We start from the raw sequence: 17,827 nt of genomic DNA, 5'->3' as shown, positions 1-17,827 counted from the left end.
TGGTGAAAGATGAGTATTCTGTATTCTAATTGGCTGTTTGTTTCTTTGAGCTAAAACGATTGGTTGTGATCAAATGTTTACAAGACCAGAGGAGGTTTAAAAGGGAAGAAAGAGACTTCAACATCACCTTCAGACCAACACAGCCACATTTGCAGCACAGAGACTGACGAATGAGAGCAGGTGAGGAAACTTCATCACTCACAAAATATATTTTTATGAACTTCACTTTACAGAAAAACACGCAACTTTGAGAATTGTTTATTTTGAGTTTTCTAGACGAATTCAACCATCAGCTAAATATATGTTAGAATATACCGAAGTTCTTGATTTGAAAGACTTTTTTTTTGTATTATTTGTATTATTTACCACAAACTTTCATTTTGTACTTGCTGCTGGTACAGCAGTTGGCAGTTACTGGTGAATTTATATTGTTTTTTGAACAACAAATTAACAAACTCATTCTTTCTGCCACTGTAGACAAGATGAAGTTCGTCCTTCTGATCGCCGTCACGTTCACTCTGGCCATCGTTCAAGCGGCGAACAACATCAGACCTTGTCAGCCGAACAGAAAGAACAATATGTACAACAATTTTGTGCACCGACACATCGTGAGGTCCTCCTTTGACAGAAATTTAAAGACTAAATGGACGAAGTGAGTCAAAGAGTTCAACCAATGAGTTAATTGTGAAATGGCTGCTTATTAGATGGAGATCATACATTGGAGTAATGTACATTTTAACAGCATTTATATTTTAGTTTTTACCGTGTCAACTGAACTTTCGCATTCATTTTACATAAATGTATGACTTTTTAAAAAGTATTTACGTGTCAAAGTGTCATGAAACTTGGTTGTACTTGCAGTGAAACATTGATCTCATTTCCCAGGTACATAAGGGATGAAAGACTCTGCGACAGACCGAAGCAGTCCTTCATCGAGCCCTCGGCTCAGAGAAGCATCGAGCAGATCTGCACTGGCTCTGGCTACCAGGTGGTACGTGGTCGAAACTTGTGCATCAGTTCTGGAAAATACTGGGTGTATTATCTCGAAGTGGACAACAACTGCGAAGTTACAACTCTTAAACCAGGTAGAAAGCCTGTGGTTGTGGCATGTGATAAAATTGATAACCAGTGCCGTCCTGTCCATTTTCAGAAGTACACCGGCCAAAGGCCAAACAAGTCAGCTAGATGCAGGTAGACAGGTCAAGGTCTTGGAGGGTCAGTAGACACTGGATCCCAGCTGTCAGGCCCTGACATCTAAAAGCTCTGCAAGTCTTTTTTTGCTCACGTTAATCGTGTGATTTTCCTCTTAAGATATATTTGATTCTTTCTGAAGCATATTTGAGCCTGGTCATTATGACATCTTGTGAGATTAGCATGATTACAATAACATGAACAGGAAAATTACATTTCCTCCAAATTAAATTAGGTTAAGTAACAGTTTTATATATTTTTTAAAAATCAGATGAAGTTTCTTTATAACCTGATCAAAAACTGTACACAACTTTGAACCTTGAAACTAAAAGGTTAATACGTTGTCTATAATAAACTGTTTTGTATCCTTTTCCATGATGAGTTCGGTTGATACTATTGTTGCTGTAATTATCAAAGTAATGTTCCCACATTTTTATCCATGGACTTTCTCAATTACTGCAAAATTTTTGTGAAGTTGTATTAAAATCTTTTTTGCCTTGTCTATTTTCAAATGAATGGCTTAAAGCTGCATTAATAAAATTGAAGCATACGCCTCCTTCCGTCTCTTTTGGGTGATATTTCTGTCCCAGTAAACCTTCACACAAAAAGCTGCTCTGCCGTCATAGAATTTAGTGAAACAAAATAATATATTCTAATTTCATTTCACAAATAGGCTGCCACACCTCTGACTGACAACACCGTGTTTCCTGCACTTGGTAATCCCACATTTGCAGTTTTGGTCAAAAGGCTTTCACTGCCTCATGTTTATTCCTGATCAACTTTTTACATTTCGCTGTTCGGAGGCTCCAATGTCACACCACTTTCATCCTCCAGCTCAGCCAGGGCTTTCTCATTCCTCGTCCTGGACATTTCCTTATGCATCTCAGTAAATCTGCGTAACACTTTACCATGTCTAAGCCAGCATGCCTGTGTGTGTAGCTGCAGACAGCGAAGGCATGCCAGTCTGTTTGGGTTGGCGTGTGTGGCAGTGCGGACCATATCTTCGACCAAGCTGGCAAAAGCTTCTAGAGAACCTGAATTGCTTTGTGGGCCGCATCAAAAAATATAAAGGACCAGATTTGGCCTGAGAACCTTAAATTTGACACTCAGAGGAGTCAGCTGTTCCTGTAGTGCTGACTCAGCCAACTAGTGTAACCTTAGTTACTGTATACATTATATTTTTGAATTATATTAACCCTCTGAACCCAAACAAGCTGTTTCAGGATGTTTTTTGCTCTTTCTACATTTTACTCACTGTGGCCTTGTATTTCACTGCAATATATAATATATATATATAAAATCTATAAGTCCTGCAGCTCTATGGAATCAGAACAATCATGGCTAGAAGTGGGAACAACTTAAAAATGTCTTTTGTGCAGAATAACACAGTTATAATGACATAAAGCATGAAAAACGAAAAAACGCAAGTTGAATTTTGAATTTCTCTTTTTAAAGATTCGAATAATATGGAATTTATATTCACAACACTTTTCTAAGAAGACACAAGTGTCACACATATTGGGGAACAAATTGTGTCCCCACATGCTATACATATTGAGCTATTTACTTTTTTCCAGTCTCTCCTGTCCACTCCTCTCAGCTCTGTGTAAACAGATTTTCAGTTAATATTTGTCACATGGCGGTTCGTCTCAGCAGAATCAATCATGGCTTTACAGTGTCACTGAGGAGCACAGAATTGATTTCTACGTTAAACATGTATTTTTGGCAACTACATCAAGAAAACATACATTTCAGAGAGTTGAAGAGTCTAAGCTTTGTTCTGACAGTGACCATCTGCTAGTTTCTGGTTTCCTCTGATGTACAGAAATATGCTGTAAAAACAAAACAATGAGCTAAAAAAAAACGGGAAACTCTGTACTGTAGACTTGCAGAGGCAGGTAATAGTTCTATATATAACACACTAACACATGCTTAAAGCCATTTATTTGATAATAGAAAAAAGCAAAACAAAAGATTGTAATACAACTTCACACACAATGTTGCAGTCATATAGAAAGTACATGGGTATAAATGTGGAGGATGTTAATTTGACAATAATGGGATTATGCAGGTTTATATCAGCATTAACTGAACTCATCATGGAAAAGTAACTTCATAGAGACAGCTTCATAAAGACACTTTAGCTAAAAAGGTACAATTTCAATTACGGTGATGTATATCATTATTCTGTTGATTATCTCCATGCAAAAAAGGCTTAAGTTTGCAACGATTGACAGATGTTTAGGATGTCAGGCTAAAACTGGATTACAATGTCTCCTGAAACGTTTCATCTGAGTAGTATTTACGGCTGGCAGGGTCCGGCTGACATGTCTGGCATTTGTCCGGTGTACCTCTCGTAATGGACAGGAAGGCACTGGTTTATGACCACATCACAAGCCACAATCACATAGGTTGCAACAGGAAACAGACTTGTAACTCTGCAGTTGTTGTCCACTGTGAGATCGTACACCAGCATGGTCGTGGGGCTGATGCACAAGTTGCCAGGGGAGCCGTACAACACGGGGTGACCAAAGCCATTACAGATGGACATGACAAGTCCCAGATCCCAGTTCTCCCAGAAGGACTGCACAGGTCTGTTGCAGAGTCCGTACTTCCTTAAGTACCTGTGTGACGAGATCACTGAAAAGTAACTGGCTTTGATTAAGTGCATAACACTTTTAAGCATGTAAATAAAGCATGTTGTGCAATGTAAATATAATGTGTTTTCCAACTAAGGACGCTTTCACAACCCAAAGTTTAGTCCTTTTAATCGAATGAATTAAAGTTCTCCGTCGCTACGACGGATTTCCGTCATTTGGAGTTCACAGAGGCCACTTATGAGATCAATAGCCGTGTTTCCTTTAGGGGGAAGAGCGGCCACTGGGAAAGTCTCAGGCCACGCCCTCTCAAATGTCCGCTCACTCTGTGTGTCTCCATTACAAAAAGGGACCCAGAGGGATTTACTAGACTCCAGAGGTGACTTATGGGTGATCACATGCAACATGATCTCACAGGAATCCGTGAAATAGCCACAGATTTGCTTAACTCAAAATCTGTGGAATAGCCACGGAATCACTCAAATTTCCGTGAAACTGACACGGATTTCGCTACAATGCAAGTTAATGACAGTCATATCCCGTGGCTATTCCAACATACAAAGTGATTATGTACATTCACTGAGTGAATATTTAGAAAATAAAACATATATTTCTCGCAAGAAATGTGATCAAAATCCATTTTTATGCAGAAACTAAGTCAAAATATTGATTTTTTCACTAAAAATGAGAGAACTGTCTGCCATGTTTTTTGTTTCGGTCGCGGGACCTTGAAATTCACATGACTTGGAACAAACCAATAGGAAAAAATATCCATTGAATAGCCACGGGATATGACTGTCATTAACTTGCATTGTAGCGAAATCCGTGTCAGTTTCACGGAAATTTGAGTTATTCCGTGGCAGTAATGTGCTGCCCACTGCTCCTTGCATGGTGTGTTCACTTGTGTGTAAAAAAGGATGGGTTAAATGCAGAGGTTGAATTTCCCCATTGTGGGATTAATAATAAAGTAATCTTCAAAGCACCCTGATTTAATTTCACAATGAAGTCATTGGCTTAAGCATTTGAACTCACAATTCCCAGGCAAACGGCTGAGTTCTGTCAAAAGACTCCTGAAGGATGTGTTTTCGAACAAATTTCAAGAACGCATTGTTGTCCCAGTTCCTCTGGCAAGGTTGGTTGTTCCCGTGAACGAGGGCCAGAGTGAACGTGGCGGCGATGAGGAGTACAACGTTCATCTTGTCTGCAGCTGCAGAAAGAATGAGCACGTTAATTTGTTGTTCAAAGGTAATATGAATGCCCCTAAAATGTAATTGGTCCAAAGCCACACATCTGCACTAAACCACCCACTTCAAATGTTGTTTAATATATGAGATTTTGACCATTTCTATAAAAGAAAACAACATTTTTATATGTAACTATATAGTGCAGTAGAGGCGTCCTGGGCAGTGAAAGGAAGTCTGGCTCCCTGTGTGTGTGTGTGTGTGTGTGTGTGTGTGTTGCAATCTGAACTTCTCTGTTTTTTGTTTTGGATGCCAGGACAGCTGCACTTGCGTGTTTGTGCTAAATACCCATTTATTTTATTGCTCTGAGATTCTGATCTCCTGGTGTGAGTGGTTCTGCATGTTGGGTGCAGGGAATCCTAAACTTTTCCATCCTGAGGCTGCTCACCAGGCACGTGCACACATAGGGCCCTAGGGGTGCTTGAGCCCCAGCCCTTTTTGCCTAGTATTAAAAAGTGCCCTCTGAGTGTTTTTTTCTTTTTTTTAAATAATATGAATAAATAGGGATGGAAAAAATTGGTGCTCTGTCTGTTGCATCACGCACTCTCCGCCAGAGAGGTGACAGTGGAGCAACTTGAACCTGTGAGTTATGGTCTAACTAGTTGCCGTCCACTTATTCGCTTAAATATGGGTCATATTTCAGAAAAACGCCCTATTATAGTCAATGTGTCAGCTCCCATCGACTGCAGCTCTGCTGTATCACGGCTCTATTTTTACCGGACATCGGAGCACGGCGCAGGAAATCGTGTACAAAATAAATTTAAAAAAATTCAAATACATTTTTAAAATAAAATGCACCGTGTTTACGGCGGATCATATTTCCCTCACCACAGGTCTGAGGTTTTAACATCACAAAATAGGCAGATCAACAGGTCTGCACCGAGTTGTTGTCCTACTTTCTTCTGTAGAGGAAGCTCTGGCTTTTTTTTTGATTTTGTAGTTCTTACTACCTCTATAGTGTGGGCTGTTTATCATGCCACAGTTCTGAAACCTGCTATTCTAGTCTAGATATAAAGTTTATTGTGACTTTGCTACTACTGTGTGGGCTAACAAAATAGTAATGATAATAATAATAATAATAATAATAATAATAATAATAATAATAATAACAACAACAACGTAATTTCAGCATTCCGGGGATATAAACTGTAGGTTATCTGTGTTTGAAATATTACCATCTGTATTTAAACTTGATTCATGGTGATTATGCCTGCAGCACAATGCCAAAAAAAGAAAGGATACAGAAAAGCCTATGATAGAAGCCTATATGATAATGTGAATTAACTCATGTTGACAATAATTTGTTGACACAAAATAAATGGCAATTGCATATCAGTTTCACCTACACAGTATACATACTGTAGCTAAGTAGTTAGCTTTCTATCAGTACTTTTTACATTTTACATTAATTTCCATATTGTGTAAAGGACCGGAAAAAAAATTTGGGGTGCACACATGCTGCCCTTTTCTGACTTTGAGCCCCTGCCCTTCTATAATCATGTGCATGTGACTGCTGCTCACATAGCATTGACTTTAAAAAAAACCCTTTGGCAATTCTACGGAAAATGTAAAAATGTTGAATTTATTTTCGTCCTTATTATTGCAATGAATAAATCTGCTTCTTTTTTTTATGGGCATGGGAACCAATTTTTTTTGTTTTTATTCTTCATTGTTATTCAGCTTTTTACCATGTAAATTGAATAAACATTTTTAAAGAGGAAAAGAAAAAGACAATAATAGACATGCAGACATGCAATCATACCCATATAGATGGATATACTAAAAGACTTGCATACTTATGGAAAAATATTTTAAAAAAAGAAGGGCATATAGAGAAATACACAGGCAACTAAGATTTTTATATTAATTTAATATGTTAATTTAATTTATGTATGTATTTATTATGATTCATATTGTTGTTGTTGTAATAATGGTAAGTAACAAACATTACAAATATAATTTATACTTTAAAAATATTTTTTATTGAGCATTTTTCCCTCATATACTCCTATTTCTCCAAGGCCCGACTCAGTGCACAAGAGAAATATATGATACATGATACATTTGTAAATGATTTATCACAAAAACCCAACCGAGATTTGGCATTTAATATTCCCTGGACTGAAAAAAAAAGCAAAAAGGCACAATTTAGGAAAGTAAATCGAGATATCAGTTTCTGCAAAATCTTCATATACATAAACCTCGGTACACATATTTAAATAAGGAATGTTATACGGTGGGTATGTATGCCTTATTTTTGTAAGCAAGAAAAAAAAGGTTCATAATGCATTTGTGCCATCCATAATATCCTAAATTATTAAAGCATCACTAATTCCCCTTACCAATATTTAGAATATAAATATTTGCTAATATATTTGTATTCTCTAAAGACGGACCAGGTGTCTCATACATAGAACCTTTAACAATGTGTTCTTTCATTTATTAATTATATATTTAATTTATTGACTTTTTTTGTAATAATTGATCCAGAAAGGTGTTCTATAAATAGCCTAAATTTACTCGACTTACTTTGTCAGAAGGAAGACAAAGACACCATTAGATAAATCATAAAAAGGATAACAATAACAGATTATATAATATAGTAAAACTATGTATTTGATAAGGAGAATGTCTCACCAGCTCTGATCAGCCAGCTTCTGGACTGTAAATATTGGAGGGAGATCAATACCAACTGATGTCTGAATCTCTGATAGAAGTCCTGCTTTTAAAGCTCCTCTGATCTGTGATCACAACCAATATATGTTCATTGCTGGATAAGCGTGTCGACACAAACCAGATGTTTTTCTGTAAATGAGGAAGTGGACTTTCGTTGGAAGACACTGTTGGCGTGAGACAGGCTGAATTGTGCAAGTAAATGTACTGTAAGGACTTTGTTATTCCATGCGATTTTGACAGAAATATCACATTTTTAGGCTTTGCTAATTACATTTCCTCCATTCATGTTAATGTAATCATGCTAATTTAACAAGATGCTATAATGACCAGGCTCAAATATGTTTCACAAAGAATCAAATGTAGCTTAAGAGGAAAATCACACGATTAACGTGAGCAAAAAAAAAAGACTTGCGGAGCTTTTAGATGTCAGGGCCTGACAACTGGAATCCAGTGTTTACTGAGCCTCCAAGACCTTGGACTGTCTACCTGCATATAACTGACTTGTCTGGCGATTGGTTGGCGTACCTCTGAAAATGAGAAGGACGGCACTGGTTTACAATTTTATCACATGCCACAACAACAGGTCTTGTGCCGTGCGTTAGAGTTTGAACTATGCAGTTGTTGTCCACTGTGAGATCATACAACAAGAAGGTTCCAGAACTGATGCACAAGTTTCGACCATGTAGCACCTGGTAGCCAGAGCCAGTGCAGATCTGCTCGACGTTACCCTGATCCGATTGCTCGATGAAAGTCTGCACAGGTCTGTTGCAGAGTCTTTGTTGGTTTATGTACCTGTATAATGAAATCAATGTTACACTGCAAGTACAGCCGGGTTTCATGACACTATTTGACACGTAAATACTATGAAAAAAAGTCATTCATTTTTATCAAATTGTTGTGAATTGTTGGCTCACTTGACAATAAAAAACAATATTTAAAAATGCTGTTAAAGTTCACATTACTCAATATAATAAGTGGCCATTTCACAATGAACTCATTGGTTGAACCCTTTGACTCACGCTTGCCAGTCAGTCTTCGATTGTCTGTTGAAGTTGGGTCTCACGATGTGTCGGTGAACAAATATGTTGTACGCATTGTTGTTCGGGTTTTTCTGACAAGGAAAGGGATTCCCTTGAACGAGGATCAGAGTCAACTTGGCAGCGATCAGAAGGTGAAAGTCAATCTTGTCTACAGTGGCAGAAAGAATGAAACATGATAAATTCACCAGTAACTGGCCAACTGTGGTGCAACATGAAAGTAAATAAGTCAATATTGGAACACATGGTTTAATGTTTAAGACAATAAAATTGTCATGTAAATGTACAAAAAAAGTGCAAAATTAAGAACTTTACTTTGACCTCACATATATTTAGATTCTCAAGAAGTCAGAATGCAGAGCGGTGGCCTACTGATTGGAAAGTCATAGTTTGATCCCTGTAATGAGTCTATCTGTTGTTGTATTTGTACCTCAGTTTAGATGGATTGCATATCTAGTCTTTGGTTGTACCGTAGCCTCTTACTGATCTTGTTAAATGTGTTTTTTCATCGGCTGAATGGCCTGTCAATCATTCCTCCATTAATTCTATAGATGCCTGAAATATGCTGAAGAGACATTTGTGTTTTGTTGTACGACATTAGTAAATACCCCCACTTGTAAATTGGCTGCTAACAAGTGGCTGTTTCCTTCAGTTTTATTTTAAAAATTACTTCCTCATGTTTCATGTCTTTCTAGACTGACTGATTGATTGACAGCCGACTGATTGATTGACAGCCGATGACAGTCATTTTGTAGGGGGCACCACTGAGATACTCTGCCACGCCCATTTGAAAGACCCTCAACATATGTACATTTCACCAGATCTTGATGCACATGCAAGGTGTCGAAACGTTTTAAGTATGATAAAGCCTCCAAAAAGCCAATTCATTTGGGGGAAAATAATAATAATGATGATAATAATATTAATGATAACAAGATTACACGTTTACAACAAATCTGATAGAGATCTGTTTCTATTTCTTGTGCAAAAATAATTTGAAACAAACCGACAAGCTGTTCTTTACCATGGTCGGCACACTTAATGAAGTATTTGCGGACGTCCTTGGGGTAGCCTGAGTCCACCTCTCCGGTGACAGGGTGGAACCTGGAGAAGTTGTGTCCGTGGAAGCAGTAGTAACGCTCCTGCCAGCGTATAGCCGAGGTGCAGATGGGCAGATGGGGCCAAGACTTGGTCTTCACTGTCTTATTTACGATGTCATAGACATGCACATCGTGTCCTGCAGGGGGGGAAATGTTTAGTTTGTGTTAAACTGCAGCATGCATGCTTAAACCATCAGTTAAATAAACATACCCTTAAAGAACAGAACGGAGTCAGCGGTGCAATCTTCTTCAGGACATTGCACGACGGCGTCCAGATGATCCGGGACACCCGGGAAGTCCTCAGTGATCTCCTTTGGATATCCGGCCTCCAGAGTGTGGTTGTGGTAGCTGAACACCTGGTTATCCTGGAGAGAAAAAGTAGAGGTACAGATTTTGTAAAAAAAAAAAAAAAAAAGAAAGAAAAAAATAGAGAGACCAATCACGAATGAAAGCATCTGTAGTTTTGAAAGATTTTCTCTGTGTACTTTGAAGATTTGCGTGAGAAAAACTTGCACATAAAAGTTTTTACGCTCCCTTGAGGTGGTTTTGTCTATAAAAATAGTTAATGCCCTAAACAGGAGATGGAATACATTACACTGCCATCTGCTGACCAAAGTACGTTACTACAGCTTTGTTTATTCGCTCTAAGCCAGCTGATGGAAACACGTCTTGTGGGCCATACCCGGAAGAAGTAGATGTGATCGTTCTCTTCGTTGTGCATGTGGAACGCAGCATCAACATGGCCGACATGATGGAGGTCATCAAGCTCCTTGAAGGACTCGTTGAAGAGCTGAGCCGGAATGTCGTCACCACTCCACAAGTGGGTCCCTGAAGGGAAAACATCACTTTCATGTCATAAAAGGAAAGTTAAATAATCCCATTACAAAAACTTTCTTTTAAAAAAAAAAACATGACACACCTTTGAATAAGAACATTAATCCTTCCTCATCAGGAGTGATGGCATCAAACTCGATATCGTCATGCCAGTGCGATTGATGGTCTAAGCATGGAGGGAATAACTCTTGTTATCATTTGTACCAAATTTTGTCTGTTTACGTGAATGCTCCCCATAAAGTGCTGCTCCTTTGAAATTTGTAGGCGGTGCCACTGAGATATTTTGCCACTAACTTGCAAGACCCTTCACAAAAAATACGTAATTTTCCCCAGAGCTTGATGCTTGTGCAAAGTGTCGCAATTTTTTAAGCATGATAAAGCCTCCAAAAAGGCTGATATCTGATAGAGATCTGTTTCTATTTCTTGTGCAAAAATAATTTGAAACAAACCAACAAGCTGTTCTTTACCATGGTCGGCGCACTTCATGAAGTATTTGCGGGCGTCCTTGGGGTAGCCTGAGTCCACCTCTCCGGTGACAGGGTGGAACCTGGTGAAGTTGTGTCCGTGGAAGCAGTAGTAATGCTCCTGCCAGCGCATAGCCGAGGTGCAGATGGGCAGATGGGGCCAGGTCTTGGTCTTCACTTCTTTATTGGTGATGTCATAAACAAGCACATCATGTCCTGCAGGGGGGGGGGGGGGGGGGAGTTTAGTTTGTGTTAAACTGTAGCGTGCATGCCTAAATCTTCAGTTAAATAATGACCACATACCCTTAAAGAACAGAACGGAGTCTGCGGTACACTCTCCTTTGGGACACTCAGCGGCGGCGTCCAGATGATCCGGGACACCCGGGAAGTCCTCAGTGATCTCCTTTGGATATCCGGCCTCCAGAGTGTGGTTGTAGTAGCTGAACACCTGGTTATCCTGGAGAGAAAAAGTAAAGGGTACAGATTTTGCAAAAAAAGAAACCAATCAAGAGTGAGAGCATCTGTAGTTTCGTTCCGTGCATTTTAAAGATTTGTGTGAGAAAAACTTGCACAAAAATGTCTAAAAGCTCGTTTGAGGTGGTTTTATAGTTAATAATTAATAGTTAATGCTCTAGTTAATCCGATTCCTACAGAACAGGATCAGGGCCAGCAATACAAAACACTGCCATCTGCTGACCAAAGTATGTTACTGCAGCTTTGTTTGTTTGTTCTAAACTAGCTGATGGGAAGACGGCATGTAGGTCATACCAGGAAGAAGTAGATGTGGTCGTGGTCGCCCACGTTCTCTTCGTTGTGCATGCGGAACGCAGCATCAACGTGGCCGATGTGATGGAGGTCATCAAGCTCCTTGAAGGACTCGTTGGAGAGCTGAGCCGGACCGTTGAAACCCCTCCACAAATGGGCCCCTGAAGGGAAAACAGCACTTTCATGTCTTAAACAACAAGCTAAATAATCCAATTACAAAAACTTGGATTAAAAACATTACAAACCTTTGAAGAAGTACATTATTCCTTTCTCATCAGGAGTGATGGCATCAAACTCGATATCATCACACCGGTGCGGTAGACCGTCTAAACATGGAGGGAAAAACAGCACTTGAGTAAAGGTACTTAGTTACATCCCACCACTCGTTTGTGGGCTCATTTGTCAAATTGAGTCCAACTTTCAGTTTAGACCAACTGATAAAATAAGAATTTTTAAGGGACAAAAATGTTTGTTAACTTTGACCCTTTAACAGTTTGTTTTAAGGTTATCAAAGTTCTCAGAACAAATCATGCAGTGAGCCATGGTAGTGACCTCTTAATCCCATGGTAATCCCTCCTAAAGCATCACTGCTTTATCGTCTATTTTTACTGCAAATTTTTGTCTGCAATTTAGAAAATAAACATGATGCAGTAATAACAAAGACTTGAAACTAAAGATTGAGACCATAGACATATTAGAAAAATTTTCACTGAGGTAATAAATCAAGTTAGAAGTATTATTTTCTTCTATACTATACAAGCCCTGCTGGCCTTAAGAAATAATGCAGGTTTAATGCACTAACATAAGTTCCATTACAATTTGATTTTTATATTAATTCTTTGGAGAAAATTGTCGCCACCTACCGTCAGCAGCTGCATCCAGTTGCTTGTCGATGTGGATGACAAACTTTGACAAACTGATTTAAGAAAATTTAAATCAGACAAATTAACAAGAGCACTGTAGTTTCATGCAACAAAAACAGCCTCAAAAGTTTATTTAACACTTCCGAAGCTTGAAAGAATTTTGTTTTTGCACTACTCTTTCTATTTAAACATATAAATGCTAATATATTGCTTTATTATAGAACAGATATATATGTAGGACACTTTAAAACTAGGAAAAACTGAATATATATCATGCACAAGTCATGTAAATTTTGTCTTTTTAGCCTCAATAAACTCTTGAAAACATGCACATTAACTTAGAAACGAAGGATCTTGAGATCAGGATTAGATCTGATTTACCTGAATTAGTACTCTTTATGTAGAATGGTCCCACTTTTATATTGTGCATTTGTGTGCTACAAATACATAAGCAGAAAATACTGGGAAATATAGGCCTCATTTTAACTGCTTAATTTACTGTTATGAGGTTTAAATGAAAGAAAAAGTCCAATCACTTTAGATTGATCATGTTATTTGTTAAATCTCGACCTGAAAAGTAACTAAAGCTAAAGCTTACCTTTAAAATGTAGTGGAGTAGAATTATAAAGTTGCATAAAATGGAAATACTCACGAAACATCTGCATTTGTGAGGGTCAGAGCGAGGCACAGAATCAGAGTTTTGGTGAGGAGCTCCATGTCGTGAAGGCCTCTGAAGTCGAGTCTCAGTGTGGAGCAGAACTGCAGCCGTGCAGCAGATTTAAACTTGTTTGGTAACTTGTGTACGTGTGTGTGTGTGGGTGTGTTTGCATAGACAGGTTGATGACATTTGTGTTGTTGCAGGATTATGCTCTTGCATGTTTATTTATAGTCATGCATTTGATTAAAATCCATTTCTGATATCAAAACAGTGTTATATAAAGCACAGGCTACTGCAAGAACCGCCTTCAAAAGACCATCTTTATAATAAAGCTGATTTAATACATGAGATACTTGGAGAAGAGGTGGATTTCTAATTAAATTATTGATCTGTTTGGTTAACATTGGTTACCACATATTCTTGCATCAGGATCAGTTATCCATTCTATTTTCTGTTTGGTGGCAGACTTTTCTGGAAAAACAAACCTACAGACTTGAGGCAAAGCAGGCAATATCCAAAAGATAATAACTACACTTTGAAGTTGAAGTGGTGTTGTGCAAGAGCCCCAGTTATAAGAAGAGTTACAAAAATGCAAAATTAGATTTAAATCAAAGTTCAATCTGAGAAATTGAAAGCACCCACCCAAACTCTCTGATATGATGGCTGTGATAGGTTACGCTGAAATTCATCTTGATTACAGATTAATAAAAAAGTTTGCAATAAGGGCATAATTCCCTAAATCTTTATTGGCTACCATAAACAGCGAGAATATGAAACTGCAGGGACGTAAAAAGCTGATCAGGGATAAACATGAGGCAGTGAAAGCCTTTTGACCAAAACTGCAAATGTGGGATTACCAAGTGCAGGAAACACAGTGTTGTCAGTCAGAGGTATGGCAGCCTACTTGTTAAAATGAAATCATAATATATTGTTTTGTTTAATTTAATTCTATGACGGCAGAGCAGCTTTTTGTGAGAAGGTTTACTGGGACAAAAATATCACCCAAAAGAGACGGAAGGAGGCGTATGCTTCAATTTTATTAATGCAGCTTTAAGCCATTCATTTAAAAATAGGCAAAAAAAAAGATTTAACTACAAAGTAATTGAGAAAGTCCATGGATACAAGTGTGGGAACATTACTTTGATAAATTCAGTAACAATAGTATGAATTGAACTCATCATGGAAAAAGATAGAAAAAAGTTTATTATAGACAATTTATTAACCTTGTTAATAGGATCTTGTAGTTTCAAGATTCAAAGTTGTGTACAGTTTTTGTTCAGGTTATAAAGAAACTTTATCTTATTAAAAAAAACTACTACTGTTACTTATCTCAATTTAATTAGGAGGAAATGTAATTTTCCTGTTCATGATATTGTAATCATGCTAATCTCACAAGATGTTATAATGACCAGGCTCAAATATGCTTCAGAAAGAATCAAATATATCTTAAGAGGAAAATCACACGATTAACGTGAGCAAAAAAAGACTTGCAGAGCTTTTAGATGTCAGGGCCTGACAGCTGGGATCCAGTGTCTGCTGACCCTCCAAGACCTTGACCTGTCTACCTGCATCTAGCTGACTTGTCTGGCTTTTGGCCGGTGTACTCCTGAAAATGGACAGGACGGCACTGGTTATCAATTTTATAACATGACACAACCACAGGCTTTCTACCTGGTGTAAGAGTTGTAACTCTGCAGTTGTTGTCCACTTTGAGATAATACAACAAGAAGGTTCCAAGACTGATGCACAAGTTTCCACCATCTACCACCGGGTAGCCAGAGCCAGTGCAGATCTGCACGACGTTTTCCTGATCCCAACCCTCGATGAAGGACTGCTTCGGTCTGTTGCAGAGTCTTTCATCACTTATGTACCTGGGAAATCAGATCAATGTTTCACTGCAAGTACAACCAAGTTTCATGACACTTTGACACGTAAATACTTTTTAAAAAATCATACATTTATGTGAAATGAATGTGAAAGTTCAGTTGACATGGTAAAAACTAAAATATAAATGCTGTTAAAATGTACATTACTCCAATGTATGATCTCCATCTAATAAGCAGCCATTTCACAATTAACTCATTGGTTGAACTCTTTGACTCACCTCGCCCATTCAGTCTTTGATTTTCTGTCAAAGGAGGACCTCACGATGTGTCGGTGCACAAAATTGTTGTACATATTGATGTTTCCTCTCTGTTGACAAGGTCTGATGTTGTTCGCCGCTTGAACGATGGCCAGAGTGAACGTGACGGCGATCAGAAGGACGAACTTCATCTTGTCTACAGTGGCAGAAAGAATGACCTTTTTAATTTGTTATTAAAAAAACAATATAAATTCACCAGTAACTGCCAACTTCTGTACCAGCAGCATCTAAACTAAACACCAACAAAGTGCATAATGAAAGGCTGTGGTAAATAATACAATATTGAAAAAAAAGTGTTTAAAATGAAGAACTTCGGTATATTCTAACATATATTTAGCTGATGGTTGAATTTGTCTAGAAAGCTCAAAATAAACAATTCTCAAAGTTGCGTATTTTTCCCGTAAAGTGAAGTTCATAAAAAGATATTTTGTGAGTGATGAAGTTTCCTCACCTGCTCTCATCCGTCAGTCTCTGTGCTGCAAATGTGGCTGTGTTGGTCTGAAGGTGATGTTGAAGTCTCTTTCTTCCCTTTTAAACCTCCTCTGGTCTTGTAAACATTTGATCACAACCAATCTTTAAAGCTCAAAGAAACAAACAAACAGCCAATTAGAGTACAGAATACTCATATTTCACCATATATGTCTAGAATCATCAGTGGTAAAGAAATTTGCAGAAGTGTCTAAATAAATCAGCAGCAACTTGTATTGCTATAAATGAGGAAGTGCACTTTTTGTATGAAGATAGTGATCATGAGAACCAGGATTAGTCACATACAGTGTGACATGCTAAGGCCATTTGAAGATTCATGCAAAGATACTGCACGACCTGCAAACTATCCAGTCAATGCAACAAATAACACGAAAAACATGTGCAACCATTTTTACAAACAAAGTGCTGTTGGTGCAAGGTGATCAAGCATGAAAAAAGGAAAATACACTCTTTCCCGTGGGTGAGAACATTTCACCCCTGATCATTCTGACCCCTTTTATTGATAAATGGGGGTTTGGGGGATGTGGCTTTTTTAGGGGGAGATAGCAGGTCAACAATACATGCCACATACAAGTGGCAAACATATATATACACGTGGTAATAAGGTGCTGTACAAACACATGGTCTCATATTTTAAGAGGACAGTCTCTTTAAAATATAAGATTATCCCCATTTAGTCGATTAATTGGATATTTTGGTCTTAGTCAATGATGATTTCTGTAGTCTATTAGGTTTTGTTCATTGAATCCACAAGAATCTCAGATTTCCTGTGAGACCCAATTCATGCAGCTCACAGGCTGTTTATACACCCCAGTATGCATAAATATAAATGCAATCGGAAAAAATAGTGCATTAGAAAATCTATGTGTTTTTTGTCTTAAACTGCATTTCATCATCGTAAAGTGGACATGTATGTAACAGACGGCAACCTCCGGGTCTGAGCAGGGAGGCAAACCAGGAAGTGCCTTAAGCCTGTATTCTACCAAAAATTCCAGCAGGGGGCGCTGACGGCGGCTGCAAAAACATTTCTGTCCATTCATTTCAATGCAAAATGAGAAAACTTTTTTCACTTGATTTATTACCTCAGAAATTTTTTTAGGACAACACTATGGTCTCAATCACTAGTAAAAATCTTCTTCAAGACAATTTGATGTTAATAGTATAAAGCCGTTATTTAGTGTAAATAACGGTATTTAGTGTAAATAACGGCCCCATTTAGAAGAAAATAGAAGATAAAGAATCATATGATTTGGGGCGTGGCTACCTTTGATTGACAGGTCACCGAGCCGTCATCAGCGGAGAAGCAGAACAATGCGTATCCACGGCAACGTATCAATAAAGTTATATATAACTTTATATAGATATAAAAGAGTACGTTTACTGGTTTGGTCTCATAACTTTGACCCTTTTACACTGTATTTTCACTTAGTTTAGACAGTTTATTTGAACGTTTTATTCAGTGAAAATGTCTTGTTGGTTGGACTAACAGACACTCAAAGGAGTCGCTGTTCATTTTTCTTCGGTAAGTAACGTACATTTTGTTTTTGGCTAGCCAAAATGAACATCCCAGTTAATGCTCCAGTTAATGCTAACATGAATTAGCAGTGACTTCTCTCAGTCAGGTTGAGGTGTAGAGAGGCTGTAGTCAGTGATCAGATCCCTCTCGCTCCTCCACAGTCCAGATATGGTCTGCTCTCCGTATCGGAAACAAGATGGCGAGGCAAGATGGCGACGAGTGTAACGCTGAAATCGATGCTTCCAATGGACCA

The 17,827-nt window shown here is 38.2% G+C and overlaps 1 protein-coding gene across 2 annotated transcripts; it reads right to left on the bottom strand.

Annotated features, from left to right (window-relative positions):
- Window positions 1–7,543: 7,543 nt before the first annotated feature.
- On the bottom strand, window positions 7,544–13,554 carry LOC131990072 (hemopexin-like). 2 transcript variants are annotated; one of them, XM_059355464.1, is made up of 12 exons: window positions 13,421–13,554; window positions 12,769–12,821; window positions 12,151–12,231; window positions 11,909–12,066; window positions 11,444–11,597; window positions 11,144–11,356; window positions 10,762–10,842; window positions 10,525–10,670; window positions 10,054–10,207; window positions 9,749–9,979; window positions 8,725–8,893; window positions 7,544–8,497 (listed from the first exon to the last, which is right to left on the bottom strand). In XM_059355464.1, the coding sequence occupies exons 1-12, from the start codon at window positions 13,483–13,485 to the stop codon at window positions 8,188–8,190; spliced, it is 1,815 nt and encodes a 604-aa protein (XP_059211447.1). In that variant the 5' UTR covers window positions 13,486–13,554; the 3' UTR covers window positions 7,544–8,187. The 2 variants fall into 2 exon arrangements, with proteins under 2 accessions (XP_059211447.1, XP_059211448.1); XM_059355465.1 differs by having other exon boundaries at window positions 9,767–9,979; window positions 13,421–13,552.
- Between the last annotated feature and the right edge of the window lie 4,273 nt (window positions 13,555–17,827).

Source organism: Centropristis striata, chromosome 17, assembly GCF_030273125.1.
Source record: "Centropristis striata isolate RG_2023a ecotype Rhode Island chromosome 17, C.striata_1.0, whole genome shotgun sequence".
Classification (NCBI taxonomy): Eukaryota; Metazoa; Chordata; class Actinopteri; order Perciformes; family Serranidae; genus Centropristis; species Centropristis striata.
The sequence above is the reverse complement of the archived record's forward strand: the minus strand, read 5'-3'. Positions and strand labels throughout refer to the sequence as shown.

Coding starts and splice junctions, on each gene's coding strand:
- LOC131990072 (XM_059355464.1), bottom strand. CDS start 13,485: ATGGAGCTCCTCACCAAAACTCTGATTCTGTGCCTCGCTCTGACCCTC. Junction 11,357..11,443: donor CTCCGTTCTGTTCTTTAAGG/GTATGTGGTCAT, acceptor CCCCCCCTGCAG/GACATGATGTGCTTGTTTAT. Junction 9,980..10,053: donor CTCCGTTCTGTTCTTTAAGG/GTATGTTTATTT, acceptor CCCCCCCTGCAG/GACACGATGTGCATGTCTAT.